At 53.4% G+C, this 21,234-nt stretch overlaps 1 protein-coding gene across 4 annotated transcripts in view; it reads right to left on the reverse strand.

Annotated features, from left to right (window-relative positions):
• Positions 1-21,234, reverse strand: part of SYNE3 (spectrin repeat containing nuclear envelope family member 3) — a 91,407-nt gene that overhangs the window by 27,291 nt on the left and 42,882 nt on the right. For all 4 annotated transcript variants that reach the window (XM_046647445.1, XM_046647443.1, XM_046647442.1 and 1 more), the window contains exons 3-8: positions 19,976-20,148; positions 18,359-18,668; positions 10,407-10,568; positions 8,023-8,370; positions 4,078-4,214; positions 1,694-1,868 (exon numbers count right to left, since the gene is read on the reverse strand). In XM_046647445.1, coding sequence (XP_046503401.1) covers positions 1,694-1,868; positions 4,078-4,214; positions 8,023-8,370; positions 10,407-10,568; positions 18,359-18,668; positions 19,976-20,148 — 1,305 coding nt within the window. The remainder of the gene's footprint in view (positions 1-1,693; positions 1,869-4,077; positions 4,215-8,022; positions 8,371-10,406; positions 10,569-18,358; positions 18,669-19,975; positions 20,149-21,234) is intronic.

Genomic DNA, 21,234 nt, shown 5'->3' on the forward strand with positions numbered 1-21,234 from the left:
ATTGGTGATCATATCTCATGGAAATGGCTAGATGGATAAAGGGTATATTCGGGATTGTCTGACCTAAAATTGAGGTTTATGACACAGGGCCGGCCCAGTGGCACAGCAGTTAAGTTTCCACGTTTCGCTTTGGCACCCCACGGTTCGCTGGTTCGGATTCTGGGTGCGGACATGGCACCGCTTGGCAAGCCATGCTGTGGCAGGCGTCCCACATATAAAGTAGAGGAAGATGGACATGGATGTTAGCTCAGGGCCAGTCTTCCTCAGCAAAAAGAGGAGGATTGGCAGCAGATGCTCAGGGCTGATCTTCCTCAAAAAAATAAAATAAAAAAGAAAGGCCGTGCTCTACAGCTTGACTATGATGACAGCAAACAAGCTCTCATTCTAACGTGAGCCCCAAGTGGACAATCAAGAGAGCAGACACTCCAAAACGCAGGCCCTGGTCCATGGCCGGGTAGTGTGCTCAGTCAGGGGTGAGTAGGGGCCAAGGCTGGTTAATGATTCTCCCCATAATACAAAGTGGGACCAAAAACGAGATGGAGAAAGTGCCCTATGGTAACGGTGGTCCCGTGGCTCATGGGACTGTGGGTGCTTTTTGTTCTCTTCCTCACAAATCTTTACCTTCTCCACGTAGGCATGACTTTTATAAGCAGAAGGAAAATTAATATAAAATGGGCTCACACCTGATACTCTGCTGTGTCTCCTCCCACTCTTTGTATCCAAGATCTCTAGACCCGAAAGCGTTTCACCGGCCTCAGAGCACCAGGATACCATAAGGCATTGTTGACAGGCAAATCGGAGCTACTGTGTTGACAGGTATTTGTGACAGACACTGTTGGCTGCTCACCCAACAGCCATTCTTCCTTCTTCCTCAACAAGCAACCAAGATTTTGTGTGGGTGGCAAATGCCCAGTTCCGGGGTTATGACTATAATTGGTATAAGGCACTCACAGAGATCCCATCATCTCCAGGTAGTGATTGGTCCGAGGATGGTCATGTGACCTGGTCTAGCCAATGAGATGTAAGGGGAGTCAGCTGAGGCCTCTGGGAAGAACTTGCCTCTCTGTTGGAAATGGCAGATGGAGAGTGCCCTTTTGTCCCCATGCCATTCCTTCCTACACAAGACTTTGCTGTTCACTGAGGACGCATGCTTGCAGTGGTGGCAGCCATCTTGGGGCCATGAAGGGAGACATGGCTTAGAGCTGGAAAGAACTTGAGTCCTGGATGACACTGTTGAGATGTCAAGCCAGCCCTGGGAGGACCTGAAGGTCTCTGTGTCTTAAGCCACCATTGGTCAGGTTCTCTGTCACTTGTGACATGCATCCTAACTGATACACAGTAAAGGTAATGACCTGACCAGCTTCTCTATCTCAGAACTGCTCGTGCTTCCACCAGAGGACTGCCTGCAATGGGGTCCCAAAGAGAAGGGGCGTGCGAGGGTTGGTGCAGAGTCCTGGGGTCACACAGGCATCAGGCTTCACCTTCGACCCAAGAACTGAGGATGACCTTTGTCACTGATAACAAGTGTTTACACTTGCTGTGCACACAGGACTCCTGTGCCAGATGGTGCCGTGAACTCTTCCTACACATCTGGAGGACCCAGGAACACGCCTTTCCCTGTGAGAGGGGCTGAAATGCCAGGCTTGGCTGGTGGCCTCCCCCAGCAGCACCCTCCTGGCAGGACCCCGGTTACCTCAATCTGGGGCAGGAAGGTATGAATGGAGGGCAGGTCTGGCAGGCTGGTGGTAACATCCAGGAGCCTTTGGGCCAGGGCTTTCCACAGCTGCAGGTCCTGCAGAGGCCGCTGGAAACGCTGCCACAGCTCCGTTCCCGTGGCATTCCGCAGCCTGGTGCTCTTTCCCTTCATGCTGCAGGGGCCATGGAAGGAGGAAACCAAGGGAGGAGAGAGTGGGGTCAGTTTGGAATGGGGCCTCTGCCTGAACCCCCAGGGAGCCAGGCTTGCACTGCTGGGAATGTGGGATCCCAAAGGTCCATGTCCCCTGGAAAAAAGTGCATTGGGAGTAAGCCAGTCCTCAGACAGACTTGTAGGCCAGCTCCATGGCCAGCGACCTCAAGCCTTGCAGAGGAATTACAGAGACCCTGGGCTGATGCAGCCTGCCCCAGGCACCTACCAGAAGCAAACGAAATCCTCTTTTGAGTAGGAGACCATCACCCCAGGCCCAAATAATTTTTCAAATGCAATATCCAGCACCCAGTCATAAATCATAAATAGCAGCACATGAAACCTCAGCAAGAGCAACTGGAGGGAACGGGAGATGCTCGCCACCCTGTCTCACCGTCTGCTCTGTGCACAGGAAATTCAGGCCCCTGCCGCCACTCAGCATCCCACGGGGGATCCAGGCCCCCGCTCTGGTTCTGCAGATGTGGGGCCTGAGCACACTGTGGGGTGAGAGACACACAGCTGGGGGGAGCTCCCTGAGCTCATTCTGGAGGAACCCCTCCATCAGGCAGAGGAGTGGGAGGTTCTACAGATACGTGGACAGCTGTGCTGTGTTGAGAACACCTCTGAGGCTCCTGCAGCAAAAATAGCTACAGATTCCGAACTGACACTGTGCTCAGTTCCACGCAGGGTGGATATTTGATCCGCGGTCTTTGCTGAGCTAGGAATCCGGATATCCTGCCTCGCCTGAGCCCATGGGCTGAAGGGGAGGTAGAAGCTGGTCCGGGCCAGGCTCAGATGCTTATGCCATCACCGTCAGAAGGCAGGGGAATGAGGTTTGTCTAGAAAAGCTCTCCCCTTGGGCCATCACATGGTGGACCTGTGCCCAGTGCTAAGCTGCATAAAGAGACTTGATGGAAATGGGTGAATGAGCCACTTAGCATGGAAAAAAGCAAGGTTCAGGTCTCCTTCTGGCAGCAAAATGCAAAACACGGTCAAAGGAGACAGTGCTGAGCAGAGTGACATCCTGTGACAGCCAGTCGCTGGGAGGTGCAAGAATTATTTAAGAGTTAGCAGGCTGCAACGGGACTTCATCAGACTAAAGAGCTTCTTCAAGGCAAGGGAAAACAGGATTGAAACAAAAAAACAACCCACTAGTTGGGAAAAAATATTTACAAGTTACATATCCGACAAAGGGTTAATCTCCATAATATATAAAGAACTCACACAGCTCAACAACAAAAAATCAAACAACCTGATCAAAAAATGGGCAGGGGACATGAACAGACATTTCTCCAAAGAAGATATATGGATGGCCAATAGACACATGAAAAGATGCTCATCATCACTAATCATCAGGGCAATGCAAATCAAAACTACACTAAGATATCACCTCACACCTGTTAGAATGGAAAAAATATCCAAAACAAAAAGTGACAAATGTTGGAGAGGTTGTGGAGAAAAAGGAACCCTCATACACTATTGGTGGGAATGCAAACTGGTGCAGCCACTATGGAAAACAGTATGGAGATTTCTCAAAAAATTAAAAATACAAATACCTTATGACCCAGCCATCCCACTACTGGGTTTCTATCCAAAGAACTTGAAATCAGCAATTCCAAAAGTCCCATGCACCCCTATGCTCATTGCAGCATTATTCACAATAGCCAAGACATGGAACCAACCTAAGTGCCCAGAAACTGATGATTGAATGAAGAAGACATGGTGTATATATATATATACACAATGGAATACTACTCAGCCATAAAAAAGGATAAAATCGTCCCATTCACAACAACATGGACGGACCTTGAAGGTATTATGTTAAGTGAAATAAGCCAGACACAGAAAGACGAATTCTGTATGACTCCACTCATAGGTGGAAGTTAAACATATAGACAAAGAGAACTGATTGGTGGTTAGCAGGGGAGACGGGTGTGGGGGGAGGGCACAAAGGGTGAAGTGGTGCACCTACAACACGACTGACAATAATGTACAACTGAAATTTCACAAGGTTGTAAACTATCATAATCTCAATAAAAAGTTAAAAAAAAAGAGAGCAGGCTGCAAGAGACAGCAAGCCCCTCTCTGGGAGATGCATTGGGTGGGGTAACGGGGCCCCTTGAGCCTGGGGTTCAGGCACGGTGAGTCCACCCGCCCTCAGCCTGTCCAGATACCTCTGGTACTCCTGGATGGCTGCGACGACGCTGTCCGACAGCGGCTGCAGGTCCTGCGGGAAGGCGATGAGCTCCTTCAGCTGCGCCTGCAGCCAGTCCACCCGGGGCTCCTCCGCGGCCAGCGCCGCCCGCGTTGCCTGCAGCACAAATGACCCCCGAGGGGGCAGGTGAGGTTCTGTGACAGGACAGGGGTGCGTGTGCAGGGGGATGAGCATGGCCAGTGGGGGTGGGCCAGCCTGGAAGAAAACTGTCACCAGAGGCAGAGACGGGGGCCCCGGTGAAATCAGTGCCCCCTCTTGCGCCTCCTGCTCCCTGAAGTCGAACTCCCGCAGAGCTGCACTTTTTCTCTCTTACCATTGACCCCGTGGCATCGTCCTGACGAGGACCAGCAGCTAAGAATACAGATAACTAACATCTGGGGAGCACTGACACTGTGCTGAGTGCTCTGGTGTCCCACTCAGTTCAGCCTCGCAAGGATCCCGGGAGGTAGGTCTCTGTGTCCCCACTTTATACACAAGGAAAGGCCGGCTAAGAGTTTTCTGATGGTTGCAGAGCTGGCAAAAGGTGGACCTGACGTCGGAGCTGGATCTGCTGGCTCTTAACCTGCCTCGTCAGCACCAGAGGACATGGAGGTCTGAAGGTGCTCTGTGAATTGGTTATCGTTATTATCAGGCGGCTAGGATGTTTGCACTGAGCCTCCTGAGCCGCTCCACTCACTGCGTTCGGATGCTCCAACCAGGCCTTTCCCTGCTGTCCTGGGAAGTGCAGAGTTTCACCTTGACCTTGACTCTTGAAGGGCCCATGCGTGGGAGGAGGCAGAATGGGGAAGTGGACAGTGCGTGGCTTTGGTGTAGCCCAGGCTGGCCTGGAAACCCGCCTCTGCACCCCTTCCTAGCTGTGCAAGCTTGGGCTGTCCCCTCATTAGCAAAACAGGCCTTCCCCCCACAGCTTGACAAGGTGACAAGGCGCTGAGTACAGAGCAGGGGCCCGCCTCCACTCTCCCAGGGGGCAGCCTCGGGTTCCACCCAGATCCTCCATGCCCAGGGACCAGGGGCAGCTCCCATCTGGCTCAGTCCCTAGTGAGCCACAGGTGACCAGGGAGCAGAGTTTTAAGTCCGAGGGAGCAAGCTCAAATAGAGGGAATGTAGGCAGTGGCTGGAGGCCAGAGGGGGCGCTGTGCAGGCAGCAGGATGAAGAACCTGCCCAGCCAGGCCTGTGTATCCTCACAAACATTCCTGTCCACGTTCAATTATGAAGCCAATGTAATGAAATCTATACAAGTTTCCATAGACGATGAAAACACAATTGGCTTGTGTAAACTGGCAGTTTCCAAACCATCCATGCAGAAGCTGGCACTTCAGCCCCCAGGAGGGCTGGCCGGACTGCAGGCAAGCGGAGACGCGGCCGGGCAGAGCCGGGGTCTGCAGGGGGAGCGGGACCATGGGCCGCCTCGGGAGAAAGGCCTGTCCAGACCACAGGGAGGTCAAGAGCCAATTGGAGGCCAGGCAGGTTGCAAAAATGCCAAAGGCCCTGGGTGCTGGAGACGCAGCGAGTGACCAGGGAGCCAGAGCAGGAAGGACGCTGCCCCACAGCCCTGGCCTGGCTAAGCTCCGGCCCTCTCTGGACGCGGTTTCCTTCCTTGTGAAATAAGAGGGGCCCTGCCAGCCCTGCCATGCTGAATCTGCACCCATGACGCTGTCATCTTTAGTTTGTAGGCGGCCTCGGATGCCTGGGAGGATGGGCCCTGCTAGGCAGCTCCGTTTCCTGACCATCTCGCGCGTTTAGTCACAAAACTGCTCTGATTTCAACCTTAGGTGCTAAAAGGCCCCCTGAAATGGACAAATGGTCCTGCCCTGGTCAGCACAGGGAGGTCACAAATCACTCCTGGCCCCCAGCTCTCTGTGAGGGAGGGTCTTGGGACCGCAGGTGGAGAGATCAGCCAGTGGTCACAGCCGGACGAGCACCCACGTCCTTCCTGCTGGTCTGCTCCTCTGTTATGCTCATTTTCTGAAACTGGGGACCTGAGCTGGCCCAGTAGCCAGAAGCGCGCACTCTTGAGTCAGACGGCCTGGGTTCAAGTCCAGACCCTGCATCCACCCGTAGGCTGCACAACCACTGGGAAGGCCTCAAGCCTCCCAGTGCCTCAGTTTCCCTGTCTAAAAGAGGGTTCGTGACAGCACCCTTTGCGTAGGGCTGTGCAGCACTCAGAACAGCATCCACCGGGTCAATAACGACCTCACCGTGACAATGCGGAAGGTGAACACGTGCCTCACAGAGACTTTCTTTACAAATTGTTCTTTCAGCTGAGGCCCTGACACAACCTGCCTCCCTAAGTCTGCCTGTTTCTCAAAAGAGGGCAAACAGTCCAACTTTCTTTTTTGGTGCAAGCCAGGGTGACTGCAGTCAACCTTCCCCTGCTCTGCTGGGCCAAGGGTGCCCCCAGCCCAAGCCAGGCCAGCTGCCTCACAGCCACGCACCTGGCCTTGTCCCTGGGCATGCAGTCACTCCAGAGGGCTGGGCTGGAGCAGGTCAGGAAAGTCTGCTCCTTGCTGGAGGACACATAATAAGAAGTGCAAACGTAACTACGTGAATGCTAGTTTAAGAATGAAAGTCTCGAGTAATAAATTCTGAAAGTCCCTTTCATTGATTTCTGGTTAGTCATGACGATGATAATTGAAGTGACACTGGAATCGGGTGGGGCAGGGAGCCTCTGTAAGGATGTGGTCAGCCTCCTGCCTCAGGGAAGGCATCCTGAAACCAAGCTGGGCACAGCCAAGTGGCTGCCAAGACAGACAGCCGGGGCTGGGCTTTCCAGGCCTGACCCTCCCAAGTTTGTACCTTCGACCTCATCCCTCATCCGGAACACAGGGTCAAAGCCAATCCTCTGAGTGCTGGCTCCTCGGCAGGCGCTATTCTGAGCACATTCTGTTCTCACGTGTTCATGAGGAATGTGTGGGCCAGGTCCTAGCATCCTGCTCCCCATCTCACATGTAACTGAGCTTAGAGTAATTCTCAAGCCATCCGCTCAGCAAGGAGGCAAAGCAGGACTTGAAGCTGGGCAGTCTGATCTGAAAGCCCCCGCCTTAACCTCTGCACCACACCAGCCTCTGCTGAGGCAGCCAGCCCTAAAGGGAGATGATCCCCTTTGTATGAACTTGGTCACTGCAGGGGAATCCAGTCCCCACGAGGCTGAGTGAGCCCTAAAGAGTATGATGTGGTTTTTCTACCCACACAAAAATATTTTTGCATACGGGCAAACATTAGAAGGAAGAGAAAAAACAGAACCACAGTGCGGAGTGGAGGTGGGATCTGGGACGGCTTTTCTTTTAGAAATTTTCCCTAATGGAGCAGACAATGAGCTAACCCATTGAGTTAATAAATAAGAATGGTGGGGGGAGGAAGGTGTTAATCCTTATTCCAACACTCTCTCTGTCCTCAAGTCAAACCTCCTGTAGTGTGCACACGGTGGGGGGAGGGGGAGGAGGTCTGACTGGACATCATGTCTGGGTTGGAACCCACCCTCTCCTCCCCAGGGTGGGCATCGTCTGCTTGGCCTCCCCAGAACACCCACTGTGTTTGTTCCTCGTCATCTTTACACTAAGGGCTTTCCCTCCCTGCTCTGTGTTGGGGAAGGCCACCCCACATCTCACCATTGGGCAAGGGAATGGCAAACCCAGAGCCAATCCACCTCTGGTCTTATTTACCCACTGACGTATCAGGCCATCCTGGGGATGTCGGAAAAAAAATCTCTCCAGCCTCAGTTTCCTCATCCAGAAAATGGATACAAATACCCAACTTAGATTACCAAATATAATTACCAGGAAAACCAGAGTGTGCTTAAGGCTTAGTGTGATTCTCCCACCATGTGGAGGAGCTCCGAGGGGTGACACCCTGAGGCACACACGGCGCCTGCACTGGCCCATGGCTTAGCCAAACTGTGCTTACCGAGTAGAGTCTCCAGCAGGCCACCAGCTCGTCCTCAGTCCCCGCCTTCGCCTGGGGCTCCAGGCCCTCCTCCGCCAGCCTCTGGAGGCCCTTCCTGAACTCTCCCAGCTCGGCCTCCAGCTGCCTCCTCTGCTGCTCACAGGCCCCCTTGGATTTGAGCAGGCCCTGCAGCCGCCCCTCCTCCTCCTCCCAGAGGAGCCGCAGCTTCTCCAGAACTTTCCGCATCTCCTCCAGTTCCTCAGTGATCTTCTCTGCACCCAAAGGAGAGGTATTCTGGATGACCCCCACGGCCTGTTCCTCCAGCCTCTTCAAAGACTCGTCACCCCTGGGAAAATCTTTGGCAATGTCCTAAAGGGGAGAGGGGGCGGATGGAAAAAAAAGCTTGAGAGGGAAAAGAAAACATTTGCTGCATTGTCCAGAGCCCCTGGGAAGGTCGTGCCAACCACTAATTCCCAGATTCCTGGGTGAGAGCCAGAGGTGCCTTTCCGAGGGGTGGACCTTCTGCCTTAATGACACTGACTCCCAACGTGAGAAAGTAATTCCCTTTCTCCGTCTTGTCTTTTTCAAGCCGTCTGATTACGTCAAGGAGAAAGCCCCTGTTGGGTGCTTCTCTGTCTTAACTCTCTACGACATTGGTGAACCTGCCTTTTTAACAAAGAGAGAGGAGCCTTCAGCTGGCAAAAGTATGGAGCCAAATAGAACCTCAGGAACCCATTTGGTCTTGTTATATTTATTTTTGTGATTATCTACTGTAAACTATGAATGGGGACTGGTTTTCCACTTATGACAATGACATAAATTTTCTTTTTAAATAAACATCCATCAGCTTTTTAATTTTTAAAATGTTTTATATAAACACCTTTAAATCTGTTTTATGTGAAAATGCCTTCAACATATTTTTTTTACTTTTTTGCAGAAGTGTTATTTATACAGAGTAAAATATCTAGATCTTAAGTGTTACGATTCAAAGAGTTTTGAGAAATATGCACGCCCAGGTAGTCCACCCTGTTATCAAAATAAAGGGCATTTCTAACACCCCAGAAGATTCTAGAACTTCATATATTTGAAATCGTAGAATGTAGTCTCTTTTGAAACTGGCTTCCTTCACTCAGCATGTTTTCTAGATTCTTCCATGCTGTCGTGTATACCAGTACTTCATTCCTTTTTATTGCGAGTAATATTCCTTCCTATGTATATTCTCTTCTGCTATGTGTTTATTCAATGATCTGTTGATAAAAATCGGAGTCGTATTCAGTTTGGAACTATTATGAACAAGGTCACAGTGAACATTCTTTTTTTTTTAAAGCTGCAGTCCAATCACCCTTTGTGCAGGTGATCGGCCTTGGGTCCAAAGAGGACAGAGGCCATCCACACAGAGCCAAGATGAGAACCTGCAGATCCAGCTGGATTGACTCCCAAGTCTTTCTTTTTTTTTTAGTGAGGAAGATTGGCCCTGAGCTAACAGCTGTTGCCAATTTTTCCTTTTTTTTTTTCCTCCCCAAGCCCCAATACATAGTTGTATATCCTAGCCATAGGTCATTCTGGCTCTTCTACGTGGGATGCTGCCTCAGCATGGCCTGATGAGCGGTGTGCAGGTCCACCCCCAGGATCCAAACCAGCGAACCCCTGGCCATCGAAGTGGAGCACGTGAAGTTACGCACTCAGCCACGAGGCCAGCCCCACTGTGAACATTCTCATACAAGTCATATAAGATATTTTTTGGTCATCATTCACCGGTTTTTTTAAAGGTGAGTCAATTTAAATACAAATATTAAATAAATGGTACAGGTTCTATACAGCTGTGGCAAAAATTATAAAATAGTCCTTGAATTATTGAAGATGTTCTACCCACAGACTTTACAAAGAGTCAGAAGCTCGTTCAGGGTCACGGCGAGTTGGGAAGGTCAGAGCGGACCCAGCTTCCTCTGACCACAGGCCTGGTGCCTGCCCCAGGCTTCCTTACTCTCAGCACGACTGACCTTTGAGGACAGCTCATTCTTCTTTGGGGGGCTGTCCTGGGCATCACAGGGTGGTCAGCAGCATCTCTGGCCTCCACCCGCTAGATACCAGTAGCATCCCCACTCCGAGTTGGGACAACCAAAAATGTCCCCAGACATGGCCAAATATCCCCTATTTGAGGCCCTCTGGTCTTGACCATGCTGCTGTGGCCTTGGGTTTCCAAATGCCCTGCTGGGCCAGAGATTTCCAGGAAGCAAACATGTGGCGCTCAATTCCATGCTTCTCCTCACGTGGGGTCCGCGTGCATGGATGTTGGTATCTCCTGCGGCCCCAGCACTACCCCGTTAAATAAAGTACAACATGGACCCCGCCAAACGCGAGCGCTCCCTCAGCGGACCCCGTGGTGGAGACCGGGCTGGGGTTACCTGCAACGCAGAGAGACGGTGCTGGGTGGTCAGCTTGCAGTTCTGCCCCAGGCAGCCGGCCACCTTCTCCACTACGGCCTTCAGCCACAGCTGGAACTCATCCACACTTGCCTGGAAATGCTCATGCTCCCGGGCCACCTGCTCCAGCAGGTCCACCCTGTCCTGTGGGAGGGGAGGAAGGTCAGTAACCACGAGGCTCCCCAGCCTGGGCTGCCCTGGCCTTCAGGGTCTGCCTGGGTGTGGCGAGGGTGGGAATGCAACCAACCCTCAGCCCTTTTGCTGGAGACAAAGAGATCCCAGAGACTCTTCTCTACCTTCTTAGTAATAAGCCAAGGATGCTTGGCTTTGGAGACCAAAGCATGTCAGCACTGGGCCTGTCCACTATCCATGGCCTTCTTTCCTGCCATGTCCTAAGAACGGCACTCAAGACAGAAGCGTGGTAACAACTATTGCTACGTACTTATGATCATCCGAGCGCTCCCCAGGGTGTCAGCACTGCTCTGAGAGATTGCACACATGCTCAGCTCACTGAACTCGCCTGACCAGCCCACCAGGTGGCACCATTATTCTCCCAGCATGACAGATGAGGAAACTGAGGCACAGCAGTGAAACGACTTGGCCAAGGTCCCCTGGCTAGGGAAGCACCAAGATCCGAACCAGGGAGGCGAGGCTGGTGGGCGCGTTTCTGCCCCATCACAACGGTGTCTGCGGGGGATGCAACCAGCCGGCTGCTGCCTCTTCTCGCGAGTGCAGCGATGTCTGCGTGGGTTGGAATCGTCTCCACTTTCAGACAATCCCATTGAAGTTCTAACCACACAGGGGCAGGATGTTGTCCTGAGGGTGGCTGAATCTGAGGAAATAACGGTGTCCCTGCTATAAGACCTACTATGTGCCTAGAGACTCTGTTTTTCAAAACACACAGAACACAGCACCATCTCTTTCAGCTCCTCCCCTCCTCAGCCTGGCAGTCAAGGGCAGGACCCCAGGATGCGGCTGTGGCCCGGTGGTGGAGACCCTGGGCTTGGGAGCCCACGGCCTGTGACTTGAACCTTGGCCTGCCTGGGGCACGTAATCAACCCCTCCATGCCCAGTCCCCTCCTCTGTGTGATTAACAACAGTTCTTCCTCCTTGGGGTGCAGTGGGGTTAAATGAGCCAGAGCTCGAGCAACGCAAACAGCCCGGGCAGCTAGTAAGTGCTTAGGAACTGTGAGCCGTCATTCATTGTCACACCCAACCTCCAGGCAGCACCTTCCTTCTCTGAGGTTTGCCCACCGCCCCCGGCTGGATTAATGGCCTGCCCTCTGCGCTGTGGCTCTCTCACAGCATGTCTACTGCACTGTCACCCGCCGCGGGGACCAAGCGCTCCCTACGGCAGAGCTGCCCCTTGTTGGTTTCGTCTCCCAGGTTCGGCTCCGGGCAGCTGTGAACGAAGCTTCCTGAACGGCTGTAAGAATAAACATGGAGGGTCGGCCAGGGGAAGGTTTTCAAGGAGAGTTAAGAAAAGGGAAAGAGGGGCTTCCCATTTAATAGGCACCTACGATGCGCCTGGAACTTGACAGGCATTAACTTATTTAACCTTCACAACAATCTCAAAACCCTCCCATTTGCAAACCGCAAACTGGAGCTGAGAGGTCTCAGGACCTCGCAGGGCCCTGCAGACGTGACGTACAAGGCAGGTGTCGGACTCCAAAACCACCGCTCTAGACGGCGGGTGGCCGACGGCTTCTGTCAGACAGTGGATGGTTTTGGCTCTGCCCAGGGATGGTTCCTGTTGCAGTTACTCAACCACGTACGTGTGACCATGTCATAGCACACAAGCAGCGAGGGGCAAACCCATAAGGAATGGTCGGATTCCAATAAGACTTGAATTACGGATGCTGAAATGTGAATTTCATGCCATTTTCACATGTTGTGAAATAGTCTGCTTTTTATTTTCCCCTCGATCATTAAAAAAGTGTAAAACGATTCATTTACCTTAATGTATTAAGCATTCTTATAAAAACATATAAGGCATTCTTAGCTCACAGGTCATCCAAAGCCGGGAGGTGGGCTGATCTGGCCCGGGGGCCGTAGTTTGCTGACTTCAGCTCTCAGCCAGGGAGCCAGGCCACGTCCAAAAGGGCCCTGACCACCACGGAAGCTACGCAAAAGCTCTCGCCTGGGAAGTGTGGAAACACACGGATTTGAAAACCTTCCCTGGTTATTTGCATTGGCCTTGCCCTCCCTTTGAAAGGCTCCTCACCAAATCTAGGAATACTAACTGGGTCGGCCTGGTGGCGCAGCCGTTAAGTTTGCACACTCCACTTTGGCGACCTGGGGTTCCCCAGTTTAGATCCTGGGTGGGGACCTATGCACTGCTTATCAAGCCACGCTGTGGCAAGTGTCCCACATATAAAGAAGAGGAAGATGGGCACGGATGTTAGCTCAGGGCCAATCTTCCTCAGCAAAAAAGAGGAGGACTGGTGGCAGATGTTAGTTCAGGGCTAATCTTCCTCAAAAAAAAGAAAGAAAGAAAGAAATACTAACTAATTCATTTAAAACTCTGCTACAACCATTGCAAGTAGAAGAAAATATCCCCATTTTAGAGATGGGGCAAGCAAGGCACAGGACCAAATCCTTCAGAGATGAGCAGAGAAGCCTCTCGCCTATGGGAGCGAGGCTCAGAGCTTCAACAGCAGCACATGGCGGGTGGAAACACATGCAGCTGCTTAAATTCCCAAAGTGGACCAAGGGACGGCGACTGGCTCCTTCATGTTTCCCTTGCTGGCTCCACCTTCCCGAGGGATTTGCATCCATCAAAACCCTCACAGACCTTCCTCCATCCACAGGAAGGGCTCATTTATGAAACAAAGTGGGTCAGGAATAATAAGCAGAGAATAAATGCTGGGTCCCCGGTTGACGCTGATGGTGATAAATGTTATAGCAAAACAAACTCTCCAGTGAAAGTCATCTGTGTGTGTGTGTGCGTGTGTGCATGTGAGCAATGAGGTGCTGGCACTTGGGGAAATCCAGAGTAAATAAAGGTCTCCGTGATGCTGAGCAGGCGCTCGGAGGGGACCGCGGCCGAGCAGGGCAGGCGTCCAGACAAGCTCGGTGCCAGGCATAATGAGATCACAGAGCGCGATTCAGCGGCTGCCGGGCCGGCCGCGTCGGGAGGATGACAGGGGTGACAAATGGGAGAGTGCTCAACCCTCTCTCATTAGACCAAACAATTAAACCATCTGTGGCTGGGCAGGGTTGTCAGGAATGTCAAAACCCAACCAATTAACAAGGGCAGCGTGGATTTATGCCTCTGCAAGGGGGTGCACGAACGGCTTTGATTCACGGCCCAGATGCCAGCCGAACACGCCTCCTCTGAGGGCTGCCCGGGAAGGAGGGAGGAGGAAGACGCTGCTATTGGCCTGGCCCTTCGGAAAACAGATCCATGGATTAAAACACTCAGACAAAATAAACAAGCAGGACCCTCCTGGCAACCAGCCTGCTCTGTCCATTGTGGACTTTCAAACGCTTTGGGTTGACAGCGTGCTGTTGCTCACCCCGGACTTGGCCAGCCGTCCTGGTCAAGAATCTCTCTCTAGGGGTTGGCCACCAAGGCCCCAGTCCAGAGGCGGCCCTCATGGCGCTTCTGTGGTCCTGTTCCCATCAACACCAGAAGCTTTGCTAATTAACAAATTGGAAGTCAAAAATGGATTTTCGGAGGTGAAAATAATGGCCTGTTAACTAGCATGAGAAATGTTGAAATGGGCTCCCATCGGTGAAAGTCAAGGTATTAATACACACGGTATCTGCTGCGGACTGAATTCTGCCCTCCCCAGATTCATATACGGAAGGCCCCCCTAACCCTCAGGGTGTGGAGCTGGGGCCTGTGGGAGATAACCGGGATCAGATGAGGTTGTGAGGGTGGGGCCCTCATGATGGGATTGGTGCCCTTAGAAGAAGAGATATCAGAGAGCCGTCTGCAAGCCACGAAGAGGGCTCTAACCCAGAACCGAATCTGCCGGCACCTGGCTCACAAGCTTCCAGCCTCCAGAACTATGAGAATTACATTCCTGCTGTTTAAGCCGCCCAGTCTGTATTCTGTTACCGCAGCCTGAGCAGACGAAGACAATACCCCAGGGACCCTCGCCACTCTGAGAAAAGGCCTGGACCTCGCAGAATCGCCACACGGCTCTAGTCCTGTCACCAGGAGAGGAGGATTTCGGCTGCCCGCCTCCAAATGGCTTCTCATCATCGAGACAGCCTTGGATGCAAGGGGAGGCCTTCATCAGACGTACAGAGCAGGCAACCAGGAGGCATCTGGGGGCTACTGGACATGCAGTGCCCCCATCCTGCTTAGCATGGAGCCAGAGGGTTATCCTTCCATCTAGGGCTGGCAGGCCGGGGGAGGCCACGAGGTTGCTGCCTGGGGCTACAACAGCCCATTTCCTAATGAGGACCTTGGGGAGGGGAGTTAAACCTCTTGCTAAAGGCGATGTAAAAGTTCGCCCCTCTCCGCAGCCCCTCAGTCTTCTGAAGCTCACAGCGCCCCGGGAATCTGAGGGCAGCCATGGCTCCTCTCTGCAGCAGGGTTGCACACATGCAACAGGTGGAATATAACCTCAAAGGGCCCGAAGGGGCACTCCGCACCCTACAGCCAGCTCTGGGAGAGAGGAGAAACAGCTCCGTGGTTCACATACCCCTCCCCATCCAAGAGCAAATGGGGTTTCCTGGGCGTGAGCACAGAGCTGCCAAACCTCTGATGGCCAGGAGGGGAAAACCAAGTCTGGGAGCTTCAGCCCACAGCTGGAAGACCAAACTGAATTTACTTCTCTACACAGGATCCAGTCACTCTGCAAACCCCAGCACCCCATTTCCACATTGGGGTCGGCACGGACCAGCTGGTCCGGCAACTCTGAGAGCTCCCCCCAGGGAGGCAGCTCCCTCCCCAACACCATCCTCTTGGGGCAGAGGCCCCCACGCTCCGGCCCCCAGGACGCTGCTTGCTCACCTCTGCCTCGTGAAAACACTTGGAAGCCACACGCTCCCTCCTCCAGGAGCTCTGACCTCCCACTTATTCCTGCCTCTGCGTGCTCAGCCTGACGCACAGAAGCACCCGCGGCCCCAGCTCTGTCCTGATGGGCACAGGACCGCAGGTACAAACAGAGGTAGAGGCCATGTTGGGAGCCACCTAGAACACTTCTGGTTCTTTCCAGTGGGCCAGTGTACCTGACACTTAGATTTTCTTTTTAAGTCTAAAACACGGACCCTGTCACATCTTCTCTATCTACGACGTAAGAAGGTTGGAGGACCAAAAGAAGTCAAAGACATGAGACTTAGAAAAGATGGCAGCTGCTGATACGAGCCGTGATTTCTAGGATTTTTTGGATCCACTGAGGGGAGAGTCCCCTGGAGTGACCATGAGGAGCTCTGAGATGATCATTTCTGCACGTGGCCAGAAGTGGTGCCCACCTGGCGTCACCTCCACACACACATACGCACACACACATGCAGGCACGCATGCACATGTACACACGCCCAACCGCTTTCTGCTTCCTCTCCTCCGCCCGCTGCGCGAGGGGCTCTCTGCTGGTGGGCAGAAGCACCTGTTTCCTGTGGAGTCACCCCAAGGAGGCCATGGCGCCAGGCACCTTCCCTGCGGGGCCCGAGGGGCAGACCTGGAGAGAGAATCGCAGGTACACCTGCCCCGGCCCTTGGTGAGGGCCAACTGGCCACACCTTCGAGAGCCGGAAGTCATCGCTGCCTCACCTGCGCAGCACCGGGACCCTCCTGCCACGCCCCTCTGGGGCCCTGGGCGCTGTGTGCCTTCAAGTGGCAGGGGTGGGGTTCTCTCTCATTCAATAATAGCTCCCAGCACCGGCTGTGAGTCCAACACCATGGTCGTTGCTATTTATTTTCATTGCTACTGAGAGTGAAGCCCTTATGCTGGGAAGATGCTCGCCAGTTTTCACAGAGCTCGCACATGAACTCATTCCGTCCTCGGCACCTGGTTACAGGTAGGGAGAGCTGCCCTGAGGCCACACACCCGGGAAGCAGCAGAGCCTGTTCTGAAGCAGGGTCCCTTCCCAGGCAGTCAGGGGCCAGATCCTGTCCTGATAACAGATTCCCAGGTCTCTGCTTATGATGGAACTATTTCTCTTAGCCTGTAAACACGAAGGGCCCAGGAGACTTCCAGGTCCAGCACGGCGGAGGACTAGTGAGCCTGCATACCATCCACCACAGCAGCCAGAAACGTTGCATAAAGTAGAACAAGCTTGTTCAAATGCAGACCCGCACGCAACCAAGGTAAGAGAGATCCGTGGAGCAGCAGCAAAGGAGTTACAGAAACCAGACTGCTCAGCTCACACGTCTACTTGGGGTCTTCTCGGGTTTAATGCTCAGGCTGGAGGAGGAAGGCAGACTTTGGGCGCAGAGGGGGAGAGACCACCGCAAAAAGGCAGACGCCTCAAGGAGCTGTCCCTCTGTGAAGGCACAGAAATCTCTAGAACTAGAAAAAAAATCTCCCCATAAGCACAATAGGAGAAGGAAGCTTGTGTTTCAACTCAGGCTCTGGGATAAAAAAACAAAAACAAATGAAAACAGCAGTCACCTTTCAGAGCACGGAGCCAGGGGCCTCGTGAATAATTTTGGCCAAGGATTCAAGTTCAGAGCTCTCACCTGATTCAGGAACCCAAGCCAATATTCTGACATAAAAATGGGAATTAGGAAGGTCAATTCCCCGGGAAGCCTGGATCTGTGGAGCTCCTCTCAGGCCAGGCCCCCGCCATGGGGTCCTCAGATAAAGCCCTTCTTAGGATGCTCACAGCTCAAAATCACACAGCCCTCGAGGAAATGACCCACCACATCAGGACACCCAGCAGACGGCAGTATCAGGCCCCAGACCTTCAGCTTCTGGAGCAAGCTGATGGAGATTGTAAAATTTGTGCGCTTAGAATGATTACAGATATCATCCATATCTGGAAGGGATGCCAAATTTAAGGGAAAAAGAGACACAATAAAAAAAAGAAGGGCAGACGTAATAACTGCTCAAATAGAATTTCTTTAAAAATAATAGTAATTGAACTTCATAACTCAATGGACTGTTTGAAAATGAAGATAAGGATGAGATGAGGGAATGGGGACAGGGACAAGGATGGGCAGAGGGATGGGGGGAGAGCAAGTCAGAGATGAGGAGGAAAGGCTAAAGGGCAGGAGGAGGGGCGGGAGGACAGGAGGGGAACCAGGTAAAAGCAAACCTCACGGTCCATCTGTCAGTCAACACACACGTATCAAGCGCCCACATGTGTATAAACCACGGAGTGACACTGGGCACGTGGATGGAAACAATGGGTTGATGGATGAGTGGATGGCGGAAGGGTGGGTGCATGGGTGGATGGAAGATTGCTGGGTGGGTAGTTAGGTGGTGGGTGGGTGAGCTGATGAAGATGGGTGACAGGCAGATACTGAGTGAGTAGGTAGGTGGGTGAAGGGGTAGACAGTGGGTGGGTAGCCGATAGCGGAGAGATGGATGAATGAATGGCTGGGTGAAGAGGCAGGGTAATGAGTAGGTGAACGAGTACACAGATGGATGGGTGGGTGATTAAGTGGTTGTGTAGACGAATAGGAGATTGGTTAGTGGTGGGGAGGTAGACGGATGAGTGAGTAAACAGATGGATAGCAGGTTGGTAGATGGATAGATGGTTGGGTAGGTAAGTGGATGGGGTGCTGAGTGAATGGATCGTGACTGGGAGATTTGGCAGTTTGTTGGGGAGAAAGATAGGTGAGTGGATAGGAGGGGGGGAGATGGACGGATGGTGGTGGGTGGGTAGCTGGGTGGCAAGGTGTTGGGCTGGTGGTAGTAGATGGTGAGTAGATGGATGGGTAGATGGTTAGTGGGCAAATGAGTGGCCGGATGGACAGACAGGGGTGGATAAACGGATGGACGGGTGAAGACAGAGCCCACACACCTCACCCACCTGGGCTTTGGCCTTCACTGCATCGTACTCTGCCTTCATCCTCTTCTGGGCGTCCTCGTCCACGCTGGGGTCCCCGATCCTGTTGAACAGGGAGCCCGCCTCCTCCAGCAGCCGGTCCAGGAGCACGGCCTGGTTGTCCACGTTGTGCAGCAGTACCTGGGCGTGGCTCAGCTGCCACTGCTTCTCCTTCAGGCCCAGCTGCAGCTCCACGGGCGGCTCCAGCGCCACCACCATCTTCTGAAACCAGCGGTAGAAGTCATCCCGGGCCAGCAGGTATTCGCTCCAGTGCAGCCAAACCCACTCGATGCGGCTGTGGGCACAGAGACCAGGGGGCTGTGACCCACCTGCCTACCTGGCTCCCGGGCAGAGAGGACAGGCCACGGCGCCCGCCCCAGCACTAGGGGGCTGTGAGAGGGAGGCACAATGACGCCTTCTCTGGGCTTCAGGGTCACCTGGGCAGCTTGTTGGCACTCCAGGTTCTGGGCCCCACCTCACTCCTACTAGATGGTAAATAAGCTCCACGGGTCAATGGGGCTCAGATTCCAGACTGGCTCTGAGAACCGCCGGCCTTGCTGATGCAGCCTAGGGAGCTGTCAGCCGCCGGCACCCCATATTCCAGCTCTAAACTCCCATTACTGATGCACGACATCCCCAGCCACTTGTCTCGCTCTGGTGTCGGGATGTAGCACAAGCCACCATGCTCTGACCACATGCGTGCCCACCAATAGTCACGAGAACACTGCCACCGGGAGAGTGTCTAACAGCCTGCAGAGCACAATAGCATCTGTGGGCTCGTCACTGCTAAGTGGGGACGGAAGGCTGGGGATCTGTGTGTGGGTCCCAGGGGTGCCGTGAACTCACTGCATAACCCTGCAGCCTCACCCGCCTCAGTTTCCCCATCCGTAACATGGAGCTGGCCCTGTCTGTCCAGCCAATATCAAGTCACTTTGCTTGGAATTCCAAATGAAAGGATTTGAAATCACTGTGCAAAGTGCCCCCATCCACTCACGTTCTGGTTTTATAAAGATGGAGAGGAGGCCAGCAGCTCTGGTTGACTGAGGGCCTACCGTGTGCCAAGCACTGTGCCTCGCTCTGGACATTTGCTATCCCCTTCTGTCCTCCTTACAACCTTCAAAGGAACACTTGGTTACAGCCATTGTCCAGAGGAGGAGCCTGAGGCTCAGGGAGGTCAAGTAACTTTCTCAAGGCCACACAGCAAGTAACCAGCAGAGCAACAGACAAACCCAGGTCTGTCGAAGCCCTCCACCCCCATCTGGCTCCCTGGTTCGGGCAGAGAATCTGGGCTAAAGTGCTAGCAAGACAGCAGGCCCTGTCACTCCAGGGCCACTGCCCTTCTGCTGAGGATGAACACATGGCAAGTCTACTAGGAATTCATTGCTGGCAAAACACGAGGGGCTCCCACTATCTATTATCATCATTAAGCTTGATTTTAATTAGAAAGAGGCAGGCAGGGCTGGATCAAATCCCAGGAGAACCTCCTGTTCCCAGGCCTGGAGAAATGTCCCTCTGGCAGAGGCCCCAGGCCAGCGTGGTGGGGGGCAAGGAGGGTCAGCGACAGCTGCACACGAAGGCCTGGCAGGTCCCCGGCTGCCCCACCTGTGACAGTGAGTCATGTAGGTGATGGTCTCCTCCCACTGGGCCTTGATGTCCCTCAGCCGGGCCAGGATCTCTGGCTTCTGGTCCTCGGGGCAGCATGCCAGGAGGGCTTCAGCCGCCCGCAGCGCCAGGTCCAGCTTCACGCGCCCCTCGGGCTCCAGCTGGCATATTTTCTGTCAGGGACACAAAAGCCAGTTTCCGGGGATTAGACAAAATGCAAACAGGCAGAGCCTTGGGAAGACAGTGCGCGATGGAAAGAGCCAGGCCGTGGGGACCAGAGGAGCCGGGGTTTGAATGGCAGCCCCTGCATTGTCTCCTGTGACCTTGGGCAGCCTGCTGACGGCTCTGAGGGCGGGAGCAGGGAGCAGGGTGATGAGCACAGAACTGCCCGGCTGTCCGGGGTGAGGAGGGCCTCTCCTTCCCCACTGGCCCATTTCCAGCCGTGTGAACTCGAAAAGTTCCATTGTCTCTTTGGACTTAGTTTTCTCATCTGTAAACTGGGGGTTTTCATAGTATCTAGTTCTCAGAGGTTTTCAGGACGAAATGAGAAAATGCATGTAAAGTGCAGGTCACAGAGGGTGGGGCCGTGGGAATCTGCCTCAGGTCTACCACCGGGCAGGGGCTTGACGCAGGGCCCCGGCTGAGGCTCCAAAATTCTCTAGGAGTTTGCAGTTTGCACCGAGACCCTGCTCCCTCAGCTGCTCCCACCAGTGACGGAGCAGGAACACGAAGGCAGGCTGGTTCCTGGGAGATACTGGGCTCCTCTGATGGAGGTGGTCCAGGATGCCCCACGGTCTTGCCAAACTCCTTAGAACCGAAGGGCAGTCCGAGATGCTCCTGGTCTCCGGGGCTCAGGGCTCCATCCTCCCAGCCTCTCTGCACTCCCTCCCAATATTCCCCCTCAGGCTTCTCCCTATGAAACGTTGTGCACATTTCATCTCCTCTTGGCGTTGGCTTCTTGGAGCCCCAAGACTAAAACACAACGTCTAGCAAATAGGATGTCTCTGTTTAACATTAGTTATTGTCATTATTAATTATTATTCCAGATCTTCAGCAACTAAAGCTTGGTCCCTGTAGTAAAAAAATGCCTGGATTCCGATTCCAGGGCCACTTCCTACCACCTGCACGACCCCCTGCTTAAATTCTCTAGGCCTGTGGAATAGGGAAGACAATGGTTATGCCACCGAGGGTGACAGTGAGCATTGTGTGACACAGCGAGAACCATTAGCATACTGCCCGGCCCGTTCATTCTCGATCGC

This window comes from Equus quagga, chromosome 20 (genome assembly GCF_021613505.1).
Source record: "Equus quagga isolate Etosha38 chromosome 20, UCLA_HA_Equagga_1.0, whole genome shotgun sequence".
Classification (NCBI taxonomy): domain Eukaryota; kingdom Metazoa; phylum Chordata; class Mammalia; order Perissodactyla; family Equidae; genus Equus; species Equus quagga.